A 24,471-nucleotide genomic window follows, 5' to 3' on the forward strand; every position below is an offset into this window, starting at 1 on the left:
GCGTAATCCTCATAAATACTGTTTTGTTCACATTAACCTTCATCTGCCAGGTGAAGGTCACACCATGATTGAAGCTTGTCTAGTGCCGAATTTAGAAGAGCTTGGTCAGCAGAATGTTGTACTTCCTGTAAACCAAGTAGTCATAGCAAACAATTTTATTTTTAACGGTGTGCCGTTCGTGATATCATTGACATAAATTAAGAAGAAAAGAGGACCAAGAACAGACCCCTGCTGAATACCGGAACGAACTACATGTCGACTTGAATACTCGCCGTGAATAACGACGCTTTGACAACTGGAAGAAAACTAGGCCTCAATACAACCAAGCACAACGTCGTTCTTCAGAACTGATTGAAGCTTTAACAATAATTTGGTATGCGATACGCGGTCAAAAGTTTTCTGGAAGTCACCAAAAATAACGTCGATTTGGCCTCCCTTATCTAGAACAGCGCCGAAGTCATGGGTGGTTTCGACTCGCTGCGTTGTTGTAAATAACCCCTTCCTGAAACCGTGTTGCCAAGAAATAATGATGGTTTGTTCTTCCGAGAATCGGGATAAATGCTTAAAGATTATGTGCTCGAGATGTTTTGCGCTAGTGTATAATAACAAAATTGGTCGGTAAGATGGAATGCGATTGGTGTTCGTTTTTGGTACTGGGCCTATTTTTGAAAATTTCCAGTCTTCAGGAAGTTCAAATTGAGACAGCGACTTATTGTATATAATAGTCAAGTAATGGGAGCACCATTCAGCGAATCGCACTAGAAAGGCATTAAGTAAATGGTCAATTCCTGGCGATTTCTTTGTATCAATATCCAGCAGTAGCGCCAGAACTCCTTCCTGACCTACAGAAACGCTACAAATCAGTGGCACATCATGAAAATATTGAAACTGTGGTATAATACCATTGTCACTGGTGAAAACAGAGACAAAACATATTAAAGGATTCTGCGATGACTCTTGTTTGTCTCCTATCGTCCGTCTATGTCTGCAACCGAGACCGCTTGTTTTCTTGGTGCAAAGTGTCTTCCGAATTTTGCCGGAGATTGCAAATCGAAGTTTTTCATTGACACGCGGTAAAATGCTGCTTTGCTTTTTTGATGCTATCACTCAGCTATAGCCGTATTGCTGAGAGCTTATCGCTGTCAACTGGGGAAGGCCGTTGCCGACACTGTTTTCGGATCTTTTGAATGCAGAGCATTTCTTTAACTCAGGATGTCACCCGGCGTTGGCGTGCCTCGGCGTCCGCTACAGGCATTCAAGGTGCGCCCTCTCCCCCACTCCTCCTCTCCCGCATCACGCTACCCTCCTCGCTTTCAACAACAGGTCCGCACCCTCCCCCTACACTATATAAAAAAATATTACTTACCGGCGCCTGGTTTCAATCCCACGACCCTGCGGGCGGAACGCAAGGTACATGGTGCTTACCCACTGCGCCACAAAGCGGACACAGAATGGAAGGCTACGAACGCGCCCTATATCCTTGACTCATTCAAAATACGTAAAGGAGCTGCTGATACAACGCATTCACTACCACCAACTCCCCAAACACTAAACGTTAACGCAATACACCCACCCCCTATGCGACACATTTACTCGAGTCCCCCTCGCGGGGAGATGGGCCCTTTTTTCTGTAGAGGTTGTTGGAACAGGGACGAGCCGCCGAGACCTGCTCTGATGCGTGCTTTAATCGAACATAATCATGATGATGATGGGCACGAGGGAGGCGAGGCGTCATCTTTTTACTTTTCGCTGATGACGTACTACATCATGGGTCATCCACGGATTCCATTGTGTACAACTTTTAGTTTCGTTGGCACAAATTCTTCAACACATTTCGATACAAGCGTTTTGAAAAAGCCCCATAAGTCTTTGACAGTGCAAGATCTGGGCATAGAAAGGGAAAGAAAGTATGAAAATGATCCTTCAAGACGATCTATTAAGCTAACGTCATCAGCTCTTGAAAACACAGGAACTACATGTTTTCTTTACTGACTTTACGTGTGCAACGCCTTCGAAATAGAGACTTCCACATTAAGAGTAGAGTACGGTTTACTTGTGTTGTGTGTGCTGCTGACACAGTGTTGCAATAAAAACTTGAAATTGACATTTTCTTTGTCGTGAATATTTCAAGTGGCCAAGAAATACTGTTTCTTGTCCCTTCTGTTTACTTGTGCTTTCTGAATGGCCGGTCTAATGGAATGACACTCGCTCATGGAGTAATTGCACGAGCCAGCACTACGTCTTTTAGTATGCACGGTTAATCCAGAGGAGATCATTTGGAGGGATGAACATTTAGTCTTGAAAGGAGCCATGAAGAGAAAACACAAGTCTGGTTCATTCGAAAGATTGCCTCGTTAGAACCATAACGACAACACTTATAACGCAAACTTCGCTCAAATAAGCTACATAATTAGGAAAAAAGGAAATGACCATGCGACCCACCAGCTCATTTTTCGCAACAGAACCTGTGATGTCACATGAGCTAAGCTCTGCGATTGGCGGAGGCCGGCAAAACCAAACGCATGTTAGGCAGGGCTTACAGTTTGCATAGCGAGCTAAATGCCCGTGAAACATACTGCACGTTCTTTTTATGACAAAGAACGGTGGAGTAAACGGTTGAAGTTCCGAACGAACACGCAAGCGTGTGCGCCAATGCGTACGAAACTACCGCCTGGCCGAGCTCGACATCTCGCCGTCGCGCAGACGAGTTTTCGGGTTCGAGGCGCTCTGACCTTGGGGGAAAAATGCCGTAAACACCGCGCATTGACGCTCGTATCTTTCTGGTCGAAGCAGAGAGCTCGCGCGAACGGCTTTCCATACACGACACCGGCCAACTGGCATAAGCGATACTGCTACTGAAGTTGAACTATTATTAACCGTAATAAAAATACGGCACATACGTACCAGTCTGTATTCGTCCGTCGCGACGGGGCTGACGAGGCAGCGGTGCCGACGGCTGGCCGTTCGAATGTTGTGGCTATCACAGAATGGTCGCTTTCCGGTCCATCCGCGTATCCCACAACTCTTGCCGCTCGTGCACTTAGAAGCATTGAGCGTTCAAGTGGTGTGAGGTTGTTAAATGCAAGCGCGAGCCCCTCGGTGAGAGTTTTGTTCTCCGGATCAGGCGATTCCATGACTAGGGCTGCGGGTGCACTAGGTTTTACTAGTATTTTTAAAATGGCCGCCGTCTCGGTCGACTCCCGCGTGTGGGTGCTATATGGAGTTGACATACTAAGTATCTGTTTCATGGACCGGCCCGTGTGACGCCATTCCTCACGTCACCAAATGTGCAATTTTAGCGGGAGATTTAAAATTTTGGCTTAAATTGCCTTATTTCTCAGTGAATAAAGCATCATTTGCTTCCGGGAAAGCGCTTGGGGTACTATGAAACACCTAATCTTTCGAATAAAACAAACTTTTGTTTTCTCTTCATGGCTCCTTGAAAGCATCAATTGGTCTAGGGGGAGTAATTGGAAATATTAACGATTGATACTCAGAAGACCAACGGTTGGTCTCCAGCGGACTAACAGGGTAGACTAACAGTTGATCTGCAAGCGACCAACAGTTGAACCACAAGGGACTAACTGTACAGGAACTAACAGTTCGTACCCTCGCCGTTAGTCCCAAAAAGGACAAATTCAAGTGGCAACGCATTTAGCCCCCAAAAGGACTGAGGCCGATGCCCCGTCCCGTTAGTCCTTTTTGGCTAAGAGTGTACGACGTGGTGTGCGCAGTGGCTAGTTTTACGTTCACTCAAGTTTACGGAAAAGGTTGTACCAATTTTTACTGTGTGAGCTCGTTGCGGAGATGCGTTATGCATTGGCCTTGAGGTGAAATGTAGGCACGGTGTTGAGAAACGTGTAAAAAGCCGTACGGTGCGTTTTAGGTGGGTGATTTCACGACCGCAGAAGAGAGGACGCGGCCGTAGTGTTTACGCCGAGGTGCCCTATAGTGTGGCTTATGCCGGCGAACGCGGTGAAGTAAATGCATTTTGCTGACGTGAGCATGAAGCGTGTACTAATATATTAACCGTGCTTGCTGTATGCGCTTGTAGACGAACGTATCCATCAATACCCGCCGCGGTGTTTCGGTGGCTAAGGCGTAGTGCTGCTGAGCCCAAGGACGCGGGTTCGATTTTCGGCTGCGGCGGCCGCTTTTGTGATGGAGGCGAAAAGAGAAAGCGCCCGTGTGTACGACATTTAGGCACACGTTAAAACTACACAGGCGGTCAAAATTAATCCCGCGGCCTCCACTACGGCGCGCACACCTCGTAATTGATAGATGCCGTCAAAGCGCGCTGGTGAAAACGTATGTTTATATTGTAGAATATTGGGCGGGCATGGAACAGCTTTGCTCGATGCAACCGAGGTATGCAGTTTTTCTTTTTTAAAATTAGGCTAGGCATTTGTTCTGCAGTACCCTATCCACGAACTGCTTATGCTAGTACGCAAGGCAGTGCAGCTCGTCAGTGAGATCGAGGCAATCTAGCGAAGCACTGCGAATCTCACCAGATTCACCTATCATTTGGCTTTGTACAGGTTTTCAAGAGTCAAAAATTTAGTTCGCCATGAAGTGATGACAGAAGCATGCAGTAAAGAATCCCACATGCCTCGTAAAAATTTTTTGAAGGGTGCAGTCAAAACTACTTCAAACATCATTGGTATTTGTTGGCATGCCACTACATTAGCTGTAGAGTCGAGCCAACCAAAATAGTTCAAAAGCAGGCTAAAATTTTTTTCGTGTGTCTAATACTGTAGCCGTATATAGTACAAAAACTTGAAATGGTTGCTTTTGGTTTTGCAGGTGCTGACCGAGGAGTTGGGGAAGATTTTGAGCCAAGATGTTGCTGGCATGAAGCACGATGGGCACGTGAAAGGTTGTGCCCATCATGCATCGTGCACTTACATTGGAGGTTATAAAGCGTTAAATAAAGAATTTTCAAGCTTTGCGACTTTGTTTCTTTTGGTTTGGGTGCCATACTTTGCAACATGTAATCTGCACTGTGCTAGATCTATTTCTTTCAGCATATTTCAGATCTATTTTTATTCAGCAAAATATTTTGCTTTTTCAAGCTGTTTGTTCTTAAGCGTGCATTGCCGGAAGTTTTGTTTTAGAAATTTAATGGAAATATCCCTAACATGCTTGGTATAGATTCATAAAGCATAGTAGTGTCGGTTTCAGTTTTCTACAATAAACTTCAAAATCTGTACTTGCTGTAACTTTCAGCGCTTTATTGTTAACATGCCTTGAAGCACTACTCCAGCTTTAAGAATACTCGATACAAAAGCCCCTTCTGTAGCTTTTTTTGACAAAACCCTTATTATAAACGCTTGTACCACGCACTGTGTGGGCCGACAACTCCACACCATATTTATATTTTTCTTGGCAAGAGTGGGAGCAGCAGTGATGTTTGCAGTAGCATAATACAGTGGAAAGTTGCGAGCTTATTATTGTAACCGCTTTTCAATACGGAACCATGTGTACACTGCGGGCTGTCATGTTGAAGTATCTTGTTCACCGAGTTGGTAACTGCCTACCACAACTTATTCATATTTATGCTGACACAAAACTCGGAGTGTATGCATAGTCCTTATTGAAAAGTCGTGACGATAAGCTTGCAACGTTTCACTGTATTATACTTCTGTAACATCACTGTTCGCGCTCTTGGAAAGACATATGAATAGGATAAGGGGTTGCCTGTCCACAGAGTGCATGGTGCAAGCATTTATAATTAGGGTTGTGCCAAAACAAGCTACACAAGGGGCTTTTGTACCAATTACTCTTAAAGCTGGAGTAGTGCTTCAAGGCATGTTATCAATAAGGCACTGAGGCTTACAGCAAATACAGGTTCCCTCTGATTCGAGAAATTTAGAACCAGAAATGGGCGTCTGGCGGACATCCAATATCCGCATTTTGTTATCCCCTGGACGTCCCCTGTACATTTAGGTATGGAAATGTACGATTCTTTGGAAATGGAAATGAGCAATTGGAAATGGAAACGAGGTATGGAAATGAGCAATTCTTTTGCATCGTCCGCTGGCTTTCTGCGGATGTCTGATGGACGTCCAAATGTCCGACACCGGATATCCAACGGATGTTTGATGGACGTCTGTGGTCCACTGGGTTACACCACAGCACTTTCCTAATTATGCCTTGGACTACGCTTTCCTGAAGGTTGTCAGCTGTTTCGTTAGTACTTTCAGTAACGCCAAACACAATGAGGTTGTTTCGCCTACTGTGGTCCTCCAAACAGATAAGTCTACTCTGTAACCTGTAAGCGGTTTTTTCAAGATAATTCATTTTGATAGTGACTTTTTTAATCGCTGCTTCTGAAGCTTCGAACGTCGAGAACTTTTCCTCAATAACCTCGAGCCTTTTCTGGATAATAGTTTCCCTTGCAATAATTGCTTCATAAGATCCTTGAGAGTGGGCCCAGGGTTGGTTATCTCCACAGAGCATCAACAGTGACATAACGACATTGCGGACCTTTGCACCTACAGTACAAAAATACAGTGGGCAACGCCATCTCTACAACACAAGGATCACTAGTTTTTATAGTTGAAGTGTATTGACTAACCTGCCTGAAAAAAAGAAGCGGGTTTGACATCATGGCGATGCTCGCCCAGCCGGCGTGCCCAGTGAAGGAACTGCAGGGTGGATCGCTTCTTATATGCCGTTGCGCTGACGTCACTGTAGCCGGACACATGGATACCCAGCCATCGTTGTCGTACAGCGCAGCTTTTGCGCAGTCTCCGATGAAGGCTTGGCCAGGGGTGCTTGCAGTGAAGAGTTCGTTTGCGTCTTCCGTCGTGCTGGCCTTCATCGCCGTCGCAAGATATCTCGTACACACGGGCGTTTTTGCTTTTCGCCTCCAGAAAAACGACCGCCGCGGCTGCATTCAAACCCGCGACCTCGTGCTCAGCAATGCAACGCCTTAGCCACTGCGCCACCGCGGCAGGTTAACCCAATCTGACTCACGTGGCTATCTCATGACTATAACCAGGAAGCTATTTTTAATTTGTCCCCCATGATTCTCCTCATCAACAACTTTGATATGATACTTCACAAGCCCTATTTCCCCGCCTTTGACTTTTAACCGAATCCATGACTGACGTGAATATCTCATGACTACAACTACGAAGCAATTTTTGATTTGCCCCAAGTCAATCCCCTCACTGAGACCTTTAATTTAATACCTCACAAGGCCTAATTTTATTGCTTTTACTTTTAACCCAATCTATACATCACATCATTATCTCATGACTATAACTAAGAATCGATTTTTCATCTGTTCCACATGATTCCCCTCACTGAGACCTTACATTTGACACCTCACAATCCCTACTGCATCATTTTCACTTTTAGCCCAATCTATATTGCACGTGACTTTCTCATGACAAACCAGCAAGCGATTTTTAATTTGCCCCGTGATTCCCCTCATCGAGACCTTTAATTTGGTACCTTACAAGCCCTACTTTCATAAATTTGACTTTTAACCTAATGTATGACACACGTGCCTATCTCAAGACTATAACTATAGGTAGCGATTTTTAATTTGTACCCCGCCATTCCCCTCATCGAGACCTTTAATTTGATACCTTACAAGCCATAGTGACATCACTTTGACTTTGAACTTAGTCTGACTAATCAATAATTAACTAATAACCTAATTTGGGTAATTAAAGTTCGGGCCTTACTGTTTCGGGAAAAACTCCCGGCAAGCGAAGACGGAGCTTGCGTGCGCAAAAAACAAGAACAACAAAAAAAAGCACGAGAACGTGCCGCAGCTGTGGGCGAGATGGGTAACTTTCCGTCCACAACGGCAAAAAAAAAATGGTGCTAGTGTCGCGCATCAAACTCCAGGTTCCGGTCCCTATACAGAACGCGTCCTTTGTTTTCCTTCTGCGGCCAATATTTGTTTAATAATATCCTGAAAACGAACCCAACCAGCATTCCTTACTAAATAAACGCGGGGACTGCCGGTTAGTGGAAATACTTTGCCTCAAATGTGCCTGAAGTTTTCTTTGCGCTAAAAAATAGGGACACGTATGAAAAGCTCCAGGGGTTCCAGAAGTTTGAAACAGTTTTGCCGATATAAAGGTCTTGTTCAAGTATCGCCTTAACTCTTGGACGGAAGGCTGAATCGAGGGACAAGTGGGGATCTCTTCCAAGCCTCTGTTTGGGTGTTTGATGCCGCGTGACTGCGGATACAGCCGGTCTTCAGATCTATCGATGAGAAGTACTTCGCGTGGCGGAGGTGGTCGAGGGCGTCGTGGATTTGTGGCAGGGGGTACAAGTCCTTTCAGTAGATTTTGTTCAGTCTCCGGTATTCAACGCAGAACCTTTACGTGCCGTCTTTTTTTTTCACAAGCAGGACCGGGGCAGCCCACGGATTTTTAGGTGGCTGTATTATGCCGTCACTATGCATGTCGTCTACTTGAGTCCGGATGGCTTCGCGCTCGTGGGAAGACCCGCGGTACGGTGACAGTCGGGTAGGTCGGGCTCCGTCTTCGGATATTATTCGGTGCTTCGCCAGAGGTGTCTGACGTAACTTTGAGTTCGACGAAAAACACTCGCTGTAGCGATGAAGCAAAGCCGATAACTGGTTCCTTTCTTCTTGCGGTAGCGCAGGATTCACGTCAAAATGATGCGGTAGCTTGAAGGTATCTTCGGGTGCACGTTCAAATTCGGCGACTGCGATCACCTCACTTGCTTGTTGCGTTTCTTTAAGGAATGCAATTGCAGCGCCCTTGTGCTGATACTCCTCGGTGAAATTGGTGACCAAAACGTGAGACTGCATTGCTTAAATCGCGCAATGCCTCTTGCGACAGACACACCGCGGTCGAGAAGTAACTTTTGGTCACTCTCCACGATAGCGTCGACGTCAGGAGCAGCACCTTCACTTTGAACGGTGATCCCAAAGTTGTCCGGGGTGGCAGGGTGACATGATCATCGGCGATCCTTACAGCTGCACGGTGTTCGGGGTTTGGTTCTTGCGTCATGGAGTGATCGGAGGAAAAGTTATCGACTAGATCTGCAGATAAAGTATTAAGCCGTTGTCCGTCAAAAAGTCCATTCCGAGAATTGCATCGCGGGAGCAGTTAGGCAAGACAACGAACGCGGCAGGGTACGTCGTGCCGTCTATGGCGGCGTGGGATGGGCACATTCTACTTGGCATCACGAGGTGTCCTCCTGCTGTGCGTATGTGCAGACCGCCCCGTCTGGTCATAACTTTCTTCAGCTTAGACGCAAATGGTCCACTCATTACTGAGTAGGCGGCTGCCGTGTCTATGGGGACTACTACATCGAAGCCGTCGCTTGACACCTTGACGTAGGACGCCGCCTTCCTCGAGTTCCGGGTGCATCGGGGCGTCGCATCTCGGCTTGTGCGTGTTCACGGTCGGGCACTGTGCGTCGTCGTTGTCTTCCCAGTGGCAGTCTAGGTCATGTCCGGTATGCGTCGCGCCGTGTAGCTGTCGTCGTGTTCGGGAGTCTCGTTATTGCTAGGTCGGGTAGTCGGGATGAGGGCATGTCGTAAATCACTGTCTTCGGCACGTCCTTGCGTCGTTGGAGGGTTTCCGGTTTTTCTCCGTAGAGCAACTTCACCTCTAGAAGCTGCGGCTTTTAGTTTCCCCCGCGTAGGCTGGGGGACCTTCCACGGGCGAAGTCAGCATTTCTACGGTGGTTCGGCGATTGGTACGGGTTTCCAGACGGTCGGGCGAGCGACATTTGGCGGCGGTACGGTGGGGCTTCTTGGCGACGTATTGGAACATGGCGGGGTCGACGAACAGCCGCGGTTCGAACAGCGCACTTGGTTCGAGATTCACTAGATCTCCTTGACCAACTGGGCTCGCTTCAAAAGCGAGTTCCTGAAGACCTTTACTACCGTAGTCAGAAAAGAACGCGCAGCCATTTTGATGAAAACTCGAAACCAGCACCCCAACGAAGACGTCATGATCTTTGTCATGGAGATGAAGTGACTTTTTCGCCGTGGGGACCCAGAAAGGATGGAGGAAAAGAAACTACGGCTTCTGATGCGAGGTGTTCAGCAAGAGCTCCTCGCGTGCCTTGTTCGCAACCCCCCCCCCCCCCCCACCAAAACCGTGTCCGAATTCGCCTCTGAGGCCGCCGCGATGGAGAAGACGGTAGAAATCCGAACGAGGCAGTACGACCACCCAATCGATGCGCTGGTTTCGGAGACGATTGGTGCCGGCGCTATTACCTGCGACTCACTACGCGACACCATCCGTGCAGTGGTGAGGGAGGAGCTGCGGAAACTTTTCCCGACGACGACGCCACAACCGCAAGTCGCTTCCCTGACTGACGTGATCCAGGAAGAAGTGCAGTAGGCTTTGGGACTTTCTATGCCGTCCGAAGCACCCCGAGAGCCAGAGGCTATGACCTACCCCGCACCTTCACCAGATGTCACGTAGCCAAAGACGACGCAGCTGTCTTGAAGAAAAAGTTTATTGGAGCGAACTTGTGTTCCCCTAGCAACTCAAAGAATACACAGGCGGCGAAACAGCAGTCAACAAAGTGACGTGCGTAGACTGGTGTCGATGATTTGAATGCCGCGCGTTTGCTCAGTGAGAATTCATCACTCGGCGCCAGGGTTTCTGGAATAGTCGAATTGTATCCAGAACAGTGTACATCAACGAAGATTATTCTAGGCTGTTCGCGTTTGTTCGGAACGCTCTCCCTATCAGAAGAGATAACACATGCGGCACAGAAAGAAAGAACGAAACACGCGCCTCCCTTCGCACACACAACACCGATAACACGGACCAGAGCAGCGGGGCAGCAAAAGCGAAACACAAACAAACAAACTCAATGCATAGTTCGCGGAAATATACAGATAAAGCGTCCAAGCAAGCACTCCATCTTCCCAGAACAGGTATAATGAAGCAAGAGCGAACTGGAATACATTTACAGAGACATCCAAACTACACCACACATCCATAACGCACCTACATGTGGAGGAGGCAACACACCTCGTCACGCCGCGCATCCTCGACGCTGCCCAGAAGTCCATTCTCCAGTCCGCCAGTGCCTCGCACAACCCAAGGAGGCCCTGGTCGGACGACGACTGCAGGCGAGCGCGAGCAGCCCAGAACAAGACGTGGGGTGTCTTTCGCCGGTACCCCATGTCTGATAACTTTTTATCTTTCAAACGGAAAAAAAACACTCGGAGAGTGCGTGCGCCGCGAGGCGAAAGAGTGATTTGGCACGCCTTCCTCACATCCATAAACGTATACACAGACACACGAAAAGTATGGACACGTACGCGTAAACTTAACGTGTCCTGTTTCTCAGTGTATATTGTGTGCGCGGGGCATTGCTCTGTGTTCTTCATTTTGCGGTGTGTGTTGTACAATGCCGGTATCGGTTTCTTTTTTTCTTTTTTGTGCCCTTCGACAGATCTCATTCGTGCGGCACTGTGAATCGACAATCAGTTCAATCTTGTTTCTATTCCTTATGTTATACTTTTTTTTTCTGTTTTATTGTGACATGTATCACACTTTTCTTTCCATCCTGCTACGACCCCTTAATTGGTGTCAGCAGTATTGTAAATAAAAAAGCAAAATAAAAACCGACACACAGCCCGCCCCTGATCCACATAACAGGGAATACTCAACGATGAGGCCAATAGACTTGGAAAACACATCCAGCACGGGTCCAGTTCTGCACACTACACAAACACTTTAGTGAAACCCAAAACATCTAATGAAAAAAACTCCTTGTGGTATTTATTTATTTATTTATTTATTTATTTATTTATTTATTATACCTCAAAGGCCCCGTTAAGGGCGTTACATGAGGGGGTAAACAAGTCACTGAAGGATGATTTGTGCGATGGCTTCTTTGAAATGAGTGATGCAGGAGTGGTGCACGGCGTCAGAAGGCAGATCATTCCAGTCCCTAGATGTTTGAAGAAAAAATGAAGAATGGTGTGCGGCAGTATGCGCACGAGCAGGATAAACAACTTTCGAATGGCTTAGTCGACATGAAAGGTGATGAGCAGGAATTAAAGCCTGGTTTAGGTGTATGGAATGATAAAAGCGATGAAAAAGGCATAGTCGGTGAAGTTTGCGCCGCGACACTAGGTCATCAAGATTAGCTCGAGATTTGAGTTCGGTTACGCTGGTTAGATAGGAGTAATCTGAGTAAATAAATCTGGCTGCACGGTTCTGGATCGATTCAAGTGTGTTAGTAAGAGTGATTTGATGGGGATCCCAAACGGCACATGCGTATTCCAGTTTTGGGCGGACAAGTGTTAGATAAGTAAGAAGTTTAACGGAAGGCGGAGCGAGTCGCAAGTTTCTTCGAAGATAGCCAAGTACACGGTTAGCGTCATTGATAATATTCATGACATGGGGTGACCAGGTGAGATCTGAAGTTATGGTAATGCCAAGGTATTTACATGAACTAACTGGCGTAATTTCAGAATTAAATATAGAGTATTTAGCGGGTGAGTAAGCCGGGCGACGGTGAATGGACAGGACACATGTTTTCTGAATATTAAGAGACATTAGCCACTTTTCGCACCATGACTGCACCAGAGAAAGATCTGATTGTAAGGTGGCGGAGTCGTTAGTACTGTCAAGCCTATCTTATACGTCAGACTTTTCACCTGAGCTGAAGCTAGTTCTCAGTACTTGTGAGCCTTCAGCTCCAGGTGGAGACAACATTACATACACCATTATACAGCGCATACACGCAGACAGACTTGAAACACTTTTACACCTTAACACAAAATATGGCATAAGGGGCTCATTCCAGGGTCTTGGAGGAAAGCCATCGTAGTGGCTTTTTTGAAGAGGGGAAGGGCTTGTGAAGCCGTGCTAGTTATAGTTCTATCACCCTGACAAGCTGCTGTGCAAGCTGCTCAACAATATGATCAATGCGAGACTCAGTATCTGTTACCATACAATGGTCTTCTCTAGAGCTGCCAGCCAGGCGTCCGGGTGGGGCGACCCACAATTGATCAACTAGGTGCTTTGGAGACATACATTAAAGATGCAGACATACATAAGCAATACTGCACGGCGGTATTTTTTGATATTGAAAAGGCACACCCTACGGCATGGCACATGAGCATGAGCATGAGCATGAGCATGAGCTACGGCATGAGCATGGCACAACGCCATTCCTAGAGACTTCAAATCTTCTGCTATTTCAGATAACATGGTGGACACTCTTTCTAGTTACATATCTACATGAACACTCCGTGTCAGAGTTGGGTCGGCACTATCACACATCCCCGTGCAAGATACTGGCGGTCCTCAAGGTGGCTCTGAGCTGCACTCTGCTTATCGTTGAGATGAAGTCGCTCCGAAAGGCACTGCCACCCTCCTTTTGTTGCCTGGTTTATGCAGGTGACGTTCAAATATATTTTAAATCAGGTAAAATGTCCATATGTAAACGTCAGGTCGAGCTTTGGGTAAACAAACTTTCTCACTAGGCAGAAGAAAATTTCAAACTCAATCTTGCAAAAAAGTACCTGTTGTATAATCACAGAGGTGCGGAATGCTGCCCGATCTTGACAAAAATTCGAAGGTGACTCGATGCCTGTAAAAAAGGAACAGAAGTTTTTAGGTGTGGGGTTTGACGAAAAACTCACATTCATCCCTCCCATCAAACAACTAAAACAAAAATGCCTAAAAACAATGAATATTCTCAAAGTCCTATCTCACCAATCGTACGGGGCAGACAAACAACTCATGCTTCGCCTTTATGCCGCGTTGGTAGGGTCTCATTTGGACTACGGAAGTATGGTGTACGTGTCAGCCACGAAACCAGGGCAAAAATGCTAAATGCAGTGATACACCTGAGGCCTCGCCTCTCATGTGGTGCATTACGTAGTAGTCCTGTCCATATTCTTTATCTAGAGTTTGACAAATGGTACTTAGCGCGCCAGAAAAATTATATTGACCATCTGTCTCATCACTCTGACACGGAGTTTTCATGTAGATATTGCCGCGAACCATACATTGGGATTGTTCATTTGTGTTTTGCTTTTACCGCCCGGCTGCGCCGGTCTGTGTTATCTCTGCGCCAAGGGAAGCGCGTGTTCCATTCTTTCTTTCTGTGCCGCATGTGTTATCTGTTGTGATAGGGAGAGCATTCCGATCTAACGTGAACAGCCCAGAATAATCTTCTTGGATCTACTATGTTCTCGATGCGAATCGACGTTTCGAGAACCACGCGCGCCAAAAGATAAAAAGCCTGCAGTGCGGACGCCGGGGCATTCGAATCGACGACACTCGCCTGTGCAAGTCACTTTGTTGACCGCTGCTTCGCCGCCTCTGTATTCTTTTGAGTTGTTAGGGGAGCACAAGTTCGCTCCAATAAACGTGTTTCTCATTCAAGACAACTGCTTCGTCCTTGTCTTCGTGACATCTGGTGGAGGTGCGGGGTACGCACCCTTCATGCCCACTACAACCTCGAAAAGCCGCCAAGCCAGTCCAACAAGGGCCAGCCCCCGCCTGCAAGATTTACCGCCCGAGTTCGGTTTGATGCCAGAAGGGCCCAAGAGAAGGAACGCTGCAACCAACACCATGGTACAAGAAACAACGTCGCCAATCATGCTGCAGCAGCCCCGGGAACCGCCGTCGTTCCGGGGAGCCCCCGCTGAAGACCCAGAGGAATGGTTGGAGAAGCTGGAGCGCGTGCGGATCTTCAACAGGTGGGACGATGAAGAAACCTTCCGGCATGTTTTCTTTTACTTGGAGGATGCAGCTCGAACTTGGTTTGAAAACCACGAGAGCGCCTTGACAGACTGGACGCAATTCAAAAGCGAGTTCCTTAAGACCTTCACGACCGTGGTGAGAAAAGAACGAGCTGCGATTTTACTGGAAACTAGAACGCAACACCCGAACGAAGGAGTCGTAATCTTCGTCGAGGAAATGAAGCGACTTTTCCGCCGTGCGGACCCAGGAATGACGGAGGAAAAGAAACTACGGTTTCTGATGCGAGGTGTGAAGCAAGAGCTCTTCGCGTGCCTTGTTCGCAACCCCCCCAATACCGTGTCCGAATTCGCGTCTGAGGCCGCCGCGATGGAGAAGACGCTCGAAATCCGAACGAGGCAGTACGACCGCCCAATCAATGCGCTGGTTTCGGAGACGATTGGTGCCAGCACTATTAACTCCGACTCACTACGCGACACTATCCGCGCAGTGGTAAGGGAGGAGCTGCGGAAAATTTTCCCGATGACGACACCACAACCTCAAGTCACTTCACTGACCGACGTGATCCGGGAAGAAGTACAGCAGGCTTTGGGAACTTCTGTGCCGTCCGAAGCACCCCGCGAGCCCGAGGCTATGACCTACTCTGCGGCTGTTCGTCGACCCCGCCCTGCCCCAACACGCCGTCATGAGGCCCCGCCGTACCGCCGCCCACTGTCACCCGCCCGACCGCCGGTAGCCCGAAACCAGACGCCGCGGAAGACGGACGTATGGCGAACTCCCGATAATCGTCCTCTGTGCTACCACTGCGGAGAGGCCGACCACATCTACCGTCGCTGCCCATACAAGAGACTCGGACTGCGTGGTTTCTCCGTCGACGCACCTCGCCCCCTCCCTGGCCAACGACCACGTGAGATCGACGAGTATCTATCTGAAACCAGCCGTGGCCCATCCCGTTTCAACCGCTCGCCGTCGCCCTACCCCTACCAATCGCCGAACCGCCGTAGCAACGCTGACTTCGCCCGTGGAAGGTCCCCCAGCCCACGCGGGGGAAACTAAAGGCGGCAACTTCTGGAGGTGAAGTTGCTCTACGGCGAAAAACTAGAAACCCTCCAACGACGCAAGGACGCGCTGAAGACAGTGATTCACGACATGCCCTCATCCCGACGACCCGACCTAACCCTGACGAGACTCCCGAACACGACGACAGCTACACGGCGCGACGCGTACCCGACCTGACCGAGACGTCCGTTGAGAAGACGACGACAACGACGATGCACAGTGCCCGACCATCAACACGTACAAGCAGAGATACGACGCCCCGACGAACCCGGAACTCGAGGACGACTGCATCTGACGTCAAGGTGTCCATCGACGGCTTTGACGTAGTCGCCCTCGTAGACACGGGAGCTGACTATTCGGTAATGAGCGGACCCTTTGCGTCTAAACTGAAGAAAGTTATGACCAGATGGGACGGTCCGCACATACGCACAGCAGGAGGCCACCTCGTGACGCCAAGTGGAACGTGCACATCGCGCGTCACCATAGACGGCACAACGTACCCTGCGGCGTTCGTCGTTCTGCCTAACTGCTCCCGCGACGTGATTCTCGGAATGGACTTTTTGACGGACAACGGCGCAATAATTGATCTGCAGACTAAGTCGATAACATTTTCCTCCAATCACTCCACGACGCCGCAGCCGAACCCCGATCACCGTGCTGCTGTCAGGATCGCCGACGATCACATCACCCTGCTACCCCCGCACCTCCACCAGATGTCACGAAGACAAGGACGAAGCAGTTGTCTTGAATGAGAAACACGTTTATTGGAGCGAACTTGTGCTCCCCTAACAACTCAAAAGAATACAGAGGCGGCGAAGCAGCGGTCAACAAAGTGACTTGCACAGGCGAGTGTCGTCGATTCGAATGCCCCGGCGTCCGCACTGCAGGCTTTTTATCTTTTGGCCCGCGTGGTTCTCGAAACGTCGATTCGCATCGAGAACATAGTAGATCCAAGAAGATTATTCTGGGCTGTTCACGTTAGATCGGAATGCTCTCCCTATCACAACAGATAACACATGCGGCACAGAAAGAAAGAATGGAACACGCGCTTCCCTTGGCGCAGAGATAACACAGACCGGCGCAGCCGGGCGGTAAAAGCAAAACACAAATGAACAATCCCAATGTATGAACAATCCCAATGCCGCCTCTGTATTCTTTTGAGTTGTTAGGGGAGCACAAGTTCGCTCCAATAAACGTGTTTCTCATTCAAGACAACTGCTTCGTCCTTGTCTTCGTGACAATATGTAACTAGAAAGAGTGTTCAGCATGTTATCTGAAATAGCAGAAGACTTGAAGTCTCTAGGAATGGCGTTGTGCCATGCCGTAGGGTGTGCCTTTTCAATATCAAAAAATACCGCCGTGCAGTATTGCTTATGTATGTCTGCATCGTTAATGTATGCCTCCAAAGCACCCAGTTGATCATTTGTGGATCGATCTCATCAATGAATAACCATCTCTTTAAACTGGTTTTAAATGACACATCCAGAACCCAGCTTTAAAACCGCCCATCAATTTCCTTCCCCTTCTCGCGGAGTCTGAGGAACAAAGTGACAATTCATGTGGTCTTCTTTTTGACGAATTCAAATATTCTCACACTGATTTTATAGCACCATTGGGGGGGGGGGCGCTGCGGTCGCCGTGCTGAGTGGACGTGGTCCTATCAGCTCCGACCTTAATGCCCGCTTTCGCAGTGTTAATAAGTTTGGATCCCGAAGATTTGGTTACCGATGTGTTTGTGAGGGTGTCCGATATCCCCCGATACCCCAGTGTCCATTGAAGGTGCGTTTTTCATCGATTTATCGGACTTTTCCCGGTTCATCGCCACGAGTAGCCGCTAAGCCTAAGCGAACCGAGGGCTCGCTAGGCCTAACCAGCCGTTCTCCTGCCACGACAACATGGAGGGTTCCGCCGCCGCTTCGACGCATGGTTCCCAGGTCTCCCAAATGTGCGTGCAAGTCGACGGAGATGAAATTACGCCCGGGGAATTTAAGCGCTCGTTCGGATGGCTGCACATCAGCGGGCACAAGAGCCGACCACGCCGGCAAGCAACTCAGGGTGAGTCGACTTCTGGAACCGCTACTCCGAGCTCGCAACAGAACCCTAAGTTCAACAAGAACCTCCGGACCGCAGTTATTCGGGCAGCTCGCATGCCAGCCATGCCTGCAGACGAAATTAAGATCGTCGTGCGGCCCCGCGGAGGGCTCGATATTTCCAAGGGCGGAGCTGCTAGCGTTCAACCGCCATCATGGCGGCAGCGGCAATTGAGAAGGCCGATCGCGCTAACGATATGGCGTGTCCCAACACCCAGCAAAACATTATGGTGCTCAGCACTCCGAGCATCAAGTGAGCGGAGAAGTATGCGTGAATTCAAGCCATCAACATCCAAGGCAAGATATATGAGGTGAGCGCTTACGGAACGACGGCCCACGACGCAGTCAAGGGCGTGATCAGGGGCATAGGGCTCGAGGACAGCGAAGCCGAAACAATGCAGCAGATCGTTACCAAGTACAACCCCCTTGTCGCGGCGGCGGAGCGTATCGGGAACACGACGACAGTAATTGTAGTCTTCAACGGTACCAAGGTTCCCAGGTATGTGCGTTACGGATCCACGCTCTACCCGTGCAGTCTCTACAGGAAGCAAATAGAAGTTAGCAAAGTATGCGGCAAGGTCGGCTACAGGCGCGACGTGTGCCCCACACCGAATGCACGTGTTTGCCTTACATGTGGCGTTCGTAATCCAAGAGAAGGCCACAAGTGTGTGCCAAAATGCAAGCTCTGCGGCGGAGAACACCCCACCGGCGACCGCCTCTGCAGAGCCAAATACAAGGTTCCATACGTCGTGCGACGACGGCGATGGGAACGCCGTAACGCCGAAGAACAGCAAAAGCAAGCACTCGACCCAGGCTCGTTTCCACGCCTTGGACGCTCCCGCTCACGTAGTGTTTCCCGTAGCGGATCACGCAGCGCGTCCCGGAGCGCCTCGCGCCATGCCTCACGCCACGCTTCCCGTCGTGCATCGCGCAGTGCATCCCGCAGCCGTGACTCATGTGACAGGGTCGGCTGGGCGGACGCAGCAAAAGGCAAAGTTAAAGGCAGCACGTCAGCTCCAATAACGCCACTGGTGGCCGAGGCACTCTTAACTGCTGGAAGGCGTGAATTACCAGCCCCTACTACAAAGAACTCAAAGAACTCCGCGCAACCAACGCAGCGCTGGTAAAAACCACGCGTCAGCTTGTCCAAGAGCTAGCCGAGGTCAAGAAAGAACTGCAAGCACAGCAATCCCAGGCAACCACTGTCCCAGGTCAGCCACTCAAGACATCTACACACGCCGCTACTCCCGAGCAGAGCATCGACACACCATTACACCAAGGCACACAATCAATGGACACAGCCCTAGACGCGCCCCAGGAAGAGAAGACCAATGATCCAACCCCCAATAAACGAGCACGCACGTCATCACAAAACCACACGGAAATGACCCAACTGGAAATTCAGCTGGAAGCGAAAATTGAAACGCTCACCAACACATACGCCTGCGCAGCTGCCGTCACCGACCAACGACTGGCGCGACTGGAGGAGTTGATCACCACGTCCTTCAGCAACATACAAAAGCAGTTCGAATTCATTGAACAGACCCTCAAGCCAATAGTCTGCAGCCCCATTTTTGCGGCGCAATTCGCCAACCACCCATACCTCTAAGAAAAGACGCAAGCCCCAACTCCGCTACAACCATGTCCCAGCCCCAAGCCACAATAGGATCGCTGCCAGGCCTTACGGTCTGGCAGTGGAACTGCCACAGTTACAACAAGAGAGCAGTGCTGCAACAACATATCACCACAGTAACCAAGAAACCTGACATCATCCTGCTGCAAGAAACGGCGACGGCGACTCCCACCCTCCCTTGGTACCACGCTCACGTTAGTCCGGCGGAGGGACGGGGCTTCTGCACGTTCGTCCGCAAAGGGCTCATGTTCATCGAGCACCAACTAAAACACGGCCGTAGCAGGGTGGAATACACCTTCACGGAAATCCTTCCAAGCAAACAACGGATACGCCGCCTGGTCATCGCCAACATCTACAGTAATTCCAAGCACCACACACAAAAATTCAATACTCTTCTACACACAGCCAGCACACAAGCCAAAAAAAACACGTTGCTGATCGGAGGGGACTTCAACGCCGCCCATCGAGCGTGGGGTTACGTGAAGGACACGGCCAAGGGACGGGACCTGTTACAGGATGCTCTGGACCACAACTGTGCCCTGATAACAGACCCCGCTCATCCCACCCACATCGGCAACTTCGTAGCACGAGACACCACGCCAGACCTTACATTTATCCAGAACGACCACGCTGAAAAAGTAACATGGCACAACAGCGGCGTCGACCTGGGCAGCGATCACTACATCCTCGAAATCACGGTACCCAACCTATTCCGGGGCAACACAATTGCACACAAGTGGACGGACTGGGACGGTTTCCATAAGGGACGTCCCACCACAGCACAAGACATCACAGACATCGCAACCTCGACGGCAGAGCTCCGAGATGCAGTGCAGTCGGCCACCAAGACCATCGAAACGGACGAGGACGTCGTTGCTATGGACAGCCGCCTCGCCCATTTTATCGAGGCCAAATGTTCGATACAGGCGCGTTGGAAGCGGCAACGGCTGAACCGCAAATTGAGAATGAAGGTGGCTGACTTGAACAGGGCAATTGAACACCACTGCAAGGTCCTGTGCCGTCAGCAGTGGAATGAAATCTGCAGCCGAGCTGACGGGCAAATGCACCGCGGTTGCACCTAGGATATAATTCGGCACCTCCTAGACAAAACTAAGACCAAGTCACACCAGCGCGACCGCCTGGCCCGCCTCATGCACACCACCACACAACATCAAGGAAAAGACGCTGTTATCAAGAGCCTGGAAGCCAAGTATCTGCCGGACACGCCAACGAAAACCCACCCGCCGTACGGGAGGCTGCCCAACGCGTGGCTCGACCGAGACATTACCACGTCAGAGGTGCGGGTAGCGCTGCACGAGCTCAATACCCGCTCGGCAGCCGGCCTTGATCTCGTTACCAACAAGATTCTATGCAACCTCGACGATGCATCGATCGAGTCCCTAACCCGTTACTTTAACGAATGCTGGCGTTCGGGCAAGCTCCCCAGACAGTGGAAAACGGCAAGAACGATTTTGATCTCAAAACCGGGCAAACCACCGGATATTGGCAACCTGTGTCCCATCTCGCTCACGTCCTGCGTGGACAAGGTTCTGGAGCACGTGGTCGCCACACGTTGGTAGTAATACGTGGAGAAGGATGGCCTCTAACCAGACACGATGATCGGCTTCAGGCACAGACTCAGCACACAAGGCGCCATGTTACAACTCAAACAAGAAATCATCGACAATAAGACACAAGACAGCAAAGTAATTCTGGGGCTTGATTTACAAAGCGCATTCGATAAAATCAAACACTCAGGCATATTAGCACAAGCATCAAGACTTAACATGGGGGTAATGAGCTACAATTATATCAAGGTCTTCTTTACCAACCGCACGGTGGAACTGCACGCCGGAGACCTCAAGCTTCCCGAACGCAAGCTCGGCAGCATGGGTACACCGCAGGGTTCGGTCATCTCGCCATTGCTCTTCAACCTTGTCATGATCGGGGTAGCGAGGGCATTGGCTGGGACCGGCTTCCGGCACACAATCTACGCCGACGACATTACCCTGTGGGCGGCCGGTGGCACCGACGCCAGCATCGAGCAAGAGCTGCAAGCGGCGGTTACCACCATTGAGCAGCACCTTGAAGGCACCGGCCTAGTTTGCTCGACCGCCAAATCCGAGCTGTTCGTCCTCACACCGCTACGACCGTGGCGGAAACGCGCTCCCCCTAGGGAGTGCGATCACATGAAGATCGTGACAGCATCAGGGCAACGCATTCCCGAGGTTTCCAAGATGAGGGTCCTGGGTTCTCCTGCTAAACAAGAGCGGCCGCAACGACGAGACCATTGCCAAGCTTACCACCAAAGCAAGGGACGCAATCCGGCTCATACACCGAGTCTCGACGCGACGGGCGGGCATGCGTGATGACAGTCTCGTGCGCCTTGTCCAGTCGTTCGTGATCAGTCACATAGCATACGTTGCGCCCTACCTCAACTGGCACGTCACCGACAGGACCAAGATCAACACGCTGATCAGACGGGCTTATAAGACGGCGCTGGGCTTAACGGAGACCACAAGTACGGCTCGGCTCCTGCAACACGGTGTCCATAACACCCTAGAGGAAATATCCGCGGCGCAGCTCACCGCGCAAATGGAGCGCCTCTCTACCACCAAGAGGGGCCGCAGTATGCTGGCATCCCTAGGTCACAACCCCCGAGCTCCCAGGCGGCAACCGTGCGAGATCAGCGAGGAGGCGCAGGCCCACATCCGCGTGGACCCCATCCCGAAAAACATGCACCCTGAGTATAACCAAGAATGGCGGCAGGCGTGGGCCAAGGCCCTCACCGAGCAACACGGCCAAGACCCCCACGCCCGATACGTAGACGCATCGGAATACCAACGGGAAGGCTTTGCGGCAGTGGTCGTTGCGGCGGCTACCGGCACCAAGACGACGGCAGCCAGCGTGCGGTGCACAGACGCCACAGACGCCGAGGAGGTTGCCATCGCTCTGGCGATCTCCGAGACCGAGTGTCGCACCGTGCTCAGTGACTCGAGGAACGCTGTGCGGAACTTTGCAAAGGGGCGAGTGTGCGCGCCGGCGGCTGCCATCATCGTCAAGCTCAAGTTCCAAGACCAAGGCAGCACCATCCGTATCAAATGGTTCCCCGCTCACGCGGGCGAGTGTGCATCTTCACCGAACCACAACGAGACGGCCCATTCCGCGGCGCGAGCGCTTACCCTCCGCTCACCCGAGAGTGACCGTTCCGTGTGGTGGTTCGAAACCAAGGACCGAATGGCCAGTTATGGCGAAGTGACTAAGTCTTATCGCCTAGCTCGACGGACAATGCCGCTCCCCACCCGGCACTAAGTCGGGAGGAGGCCGTCATCCTAAGGCAGCTACAGACCGGGTCACTCCCCGCCCCGGCAGTTCTACACGTGCGTCACCCAGAACTCTATCCGAGTGGTGTGTGCAGTGTTTGCTCAGTGGGTCCGGCGGACCAATGGCACATCATGTGGGACTGTGCCAGGTTCCCGAACGAAGCTACCTCCAGGACATACTCGCCCTAACTTCAAAGTGCAGTGCAGTGTACAGACAAGGACACTCAACTATGGGCCGTCCAGCAGGCCCGGGGTGCGCTCGAAAAGCAGAAGCCTCACGACCCGCCACAAATGGGCCAAACTGGGGCTTTGCAGAGTAGGGCATAACCCCGGGTCGACGCTTGGCCAACGTCACGACGCTTTAAACAGTCGGTTGCCGGCATTTATTAAAGTTACTCCTACCCTACCCTACCCTATAGCACCATGGCACTTTCGCCCTTATCATGTGACTGGACTTGCCTTTTTCACAATTCCACAAAAAAGGACACCCGAAACTGGGATTTTGCAGCATTTCTGGTATCGGTGGAATAAATACGGGGCTGCACAGTTTTTCAGTAATGCACCAAAAACTTTCATTGCGGTGTCTTGTGCTGCGCAGGGATCTAATTGTGTAGCAGATAGAACCATGAATGTAAAGGCAAGTATTTTTCCGGCAGAAGCATAGGAAATTTTTTTGCTGTAAGTCACCAAGTTGAAGATCATATTCGTAAGTTCATCATTTATACAGATTCGCTGAGCGTCGTCCGTACAATGCCATCCAAATGAACGTACAAATGAGCTGGCGGATGAAATGGCCACCAGGTCTGCATTCGGAAACACAGTCAACAGAACGTAAGACAGGCCTCAAGCCACACATCAGACAACTTCGTGAAACAAAGCAAGCAGAACGGAGGGAAAAGACAGACAACAAACTACACGCAATAAAACCGCACTTGGGGCAATACACTACTGACTCAAATACAGCGGTCCAAAGGATGGAGCGGTGGGGTAGAGGTAGAGCATCAATGTGATGACTCGCATCTCCCGGCCGCAACAACGCGCAAGCAGGCGACGGAAATAAGCCGACGGTGGAAGAGAAGAGGACGACGAGCGGGTCCACGCGGGGCGCGGAGCACGAGAAGGGAGTGCGCCGGCAGTGACCGCGGACGGCACAGCGCAAGGATTCCTCTCGGGAGGCGGTTCGAGGGCAGGCCAGGAGCGTTCGCGCGCCGTGCTCTGAGAATCGTCCCGGGAGCTGTTCCGGGACTCCTCTGCTGCAACGAGGGGTGCCTGTTCCCGCTGGCGAGATCCCGAGGCGTGATCCGGGCCGAGGTTCGGGGCGAGGCCTAGAGTGGCCAGGCACAAGCGCGGGCATCAGTGTTCCGACCAGGGGCCTCTGAGTCTTAAAAGGCGGCACCGAGAAAGTGTACCGCCACGTCTCCGGACCACCGGCACCCTACACGGGGAGCGCTCAACACGTACTACCGACGTCATTCCGCCCAGCGTCGAATAGACTAGACGTGAGCGTATCGCCTCCTTTGTTTTCCCCTCTGCTCGAACTTTGGTTCGGACTTCAGTGTTATAGCCATTCCTCCGTGTGGCGCGTGTGCTACTTTTTGTTGCCAATCAGGTCGCCAGTTCTTTTCCCCAGTGTTTGTGTGTCCTCAGAAGAATATATGTTTTTTTAGTTGTTCTCGACC

The 24,471-nt window shown here is 50.4% G+C and overlaps 1 protein-coding gene across 1 annotated transcript; it reads left to right on the top strand.

Annotated features, from left to right (window-relative positions):
- Positions 1-19,477: 19,477 nt before the first annotated feature.
- On the top strand, positions 19,478-21,049 carry LOC144150959 (uncharacterized). The gene is made up of 2 exons (XM_077682263.1): positions 19,478-20,458; positions 20,552-21,049. Exons 1-2 carry the CDS (start codon positions 19,478-19,480, stop codon positions 21,047-21,049), a joined length of 1,479 nt encoding a protein of 492 aa, XP_077538389.1.
- Positions 21,050-24,471: the final 3,422 nt, after the last annotated feature.

The sequence above is a fragment of the Haemaphysalis longicornis genome, unplaced genomic scaffold, assembly GCF_048455015.1.
Source record: "Haemaphysalis longicornis isolate Haplotype H1 unplaced genomic scaffold, Haemaphysalis longicornis Haplotype H1 scaffold_83, whole genome shotgun sequence".
NCBI lineage: Eukaryota > Metazoa > Arthropoda > Arachnida > Ixodida > Ixodidae > Haemaphysalis > Haemaphysalis longicornis.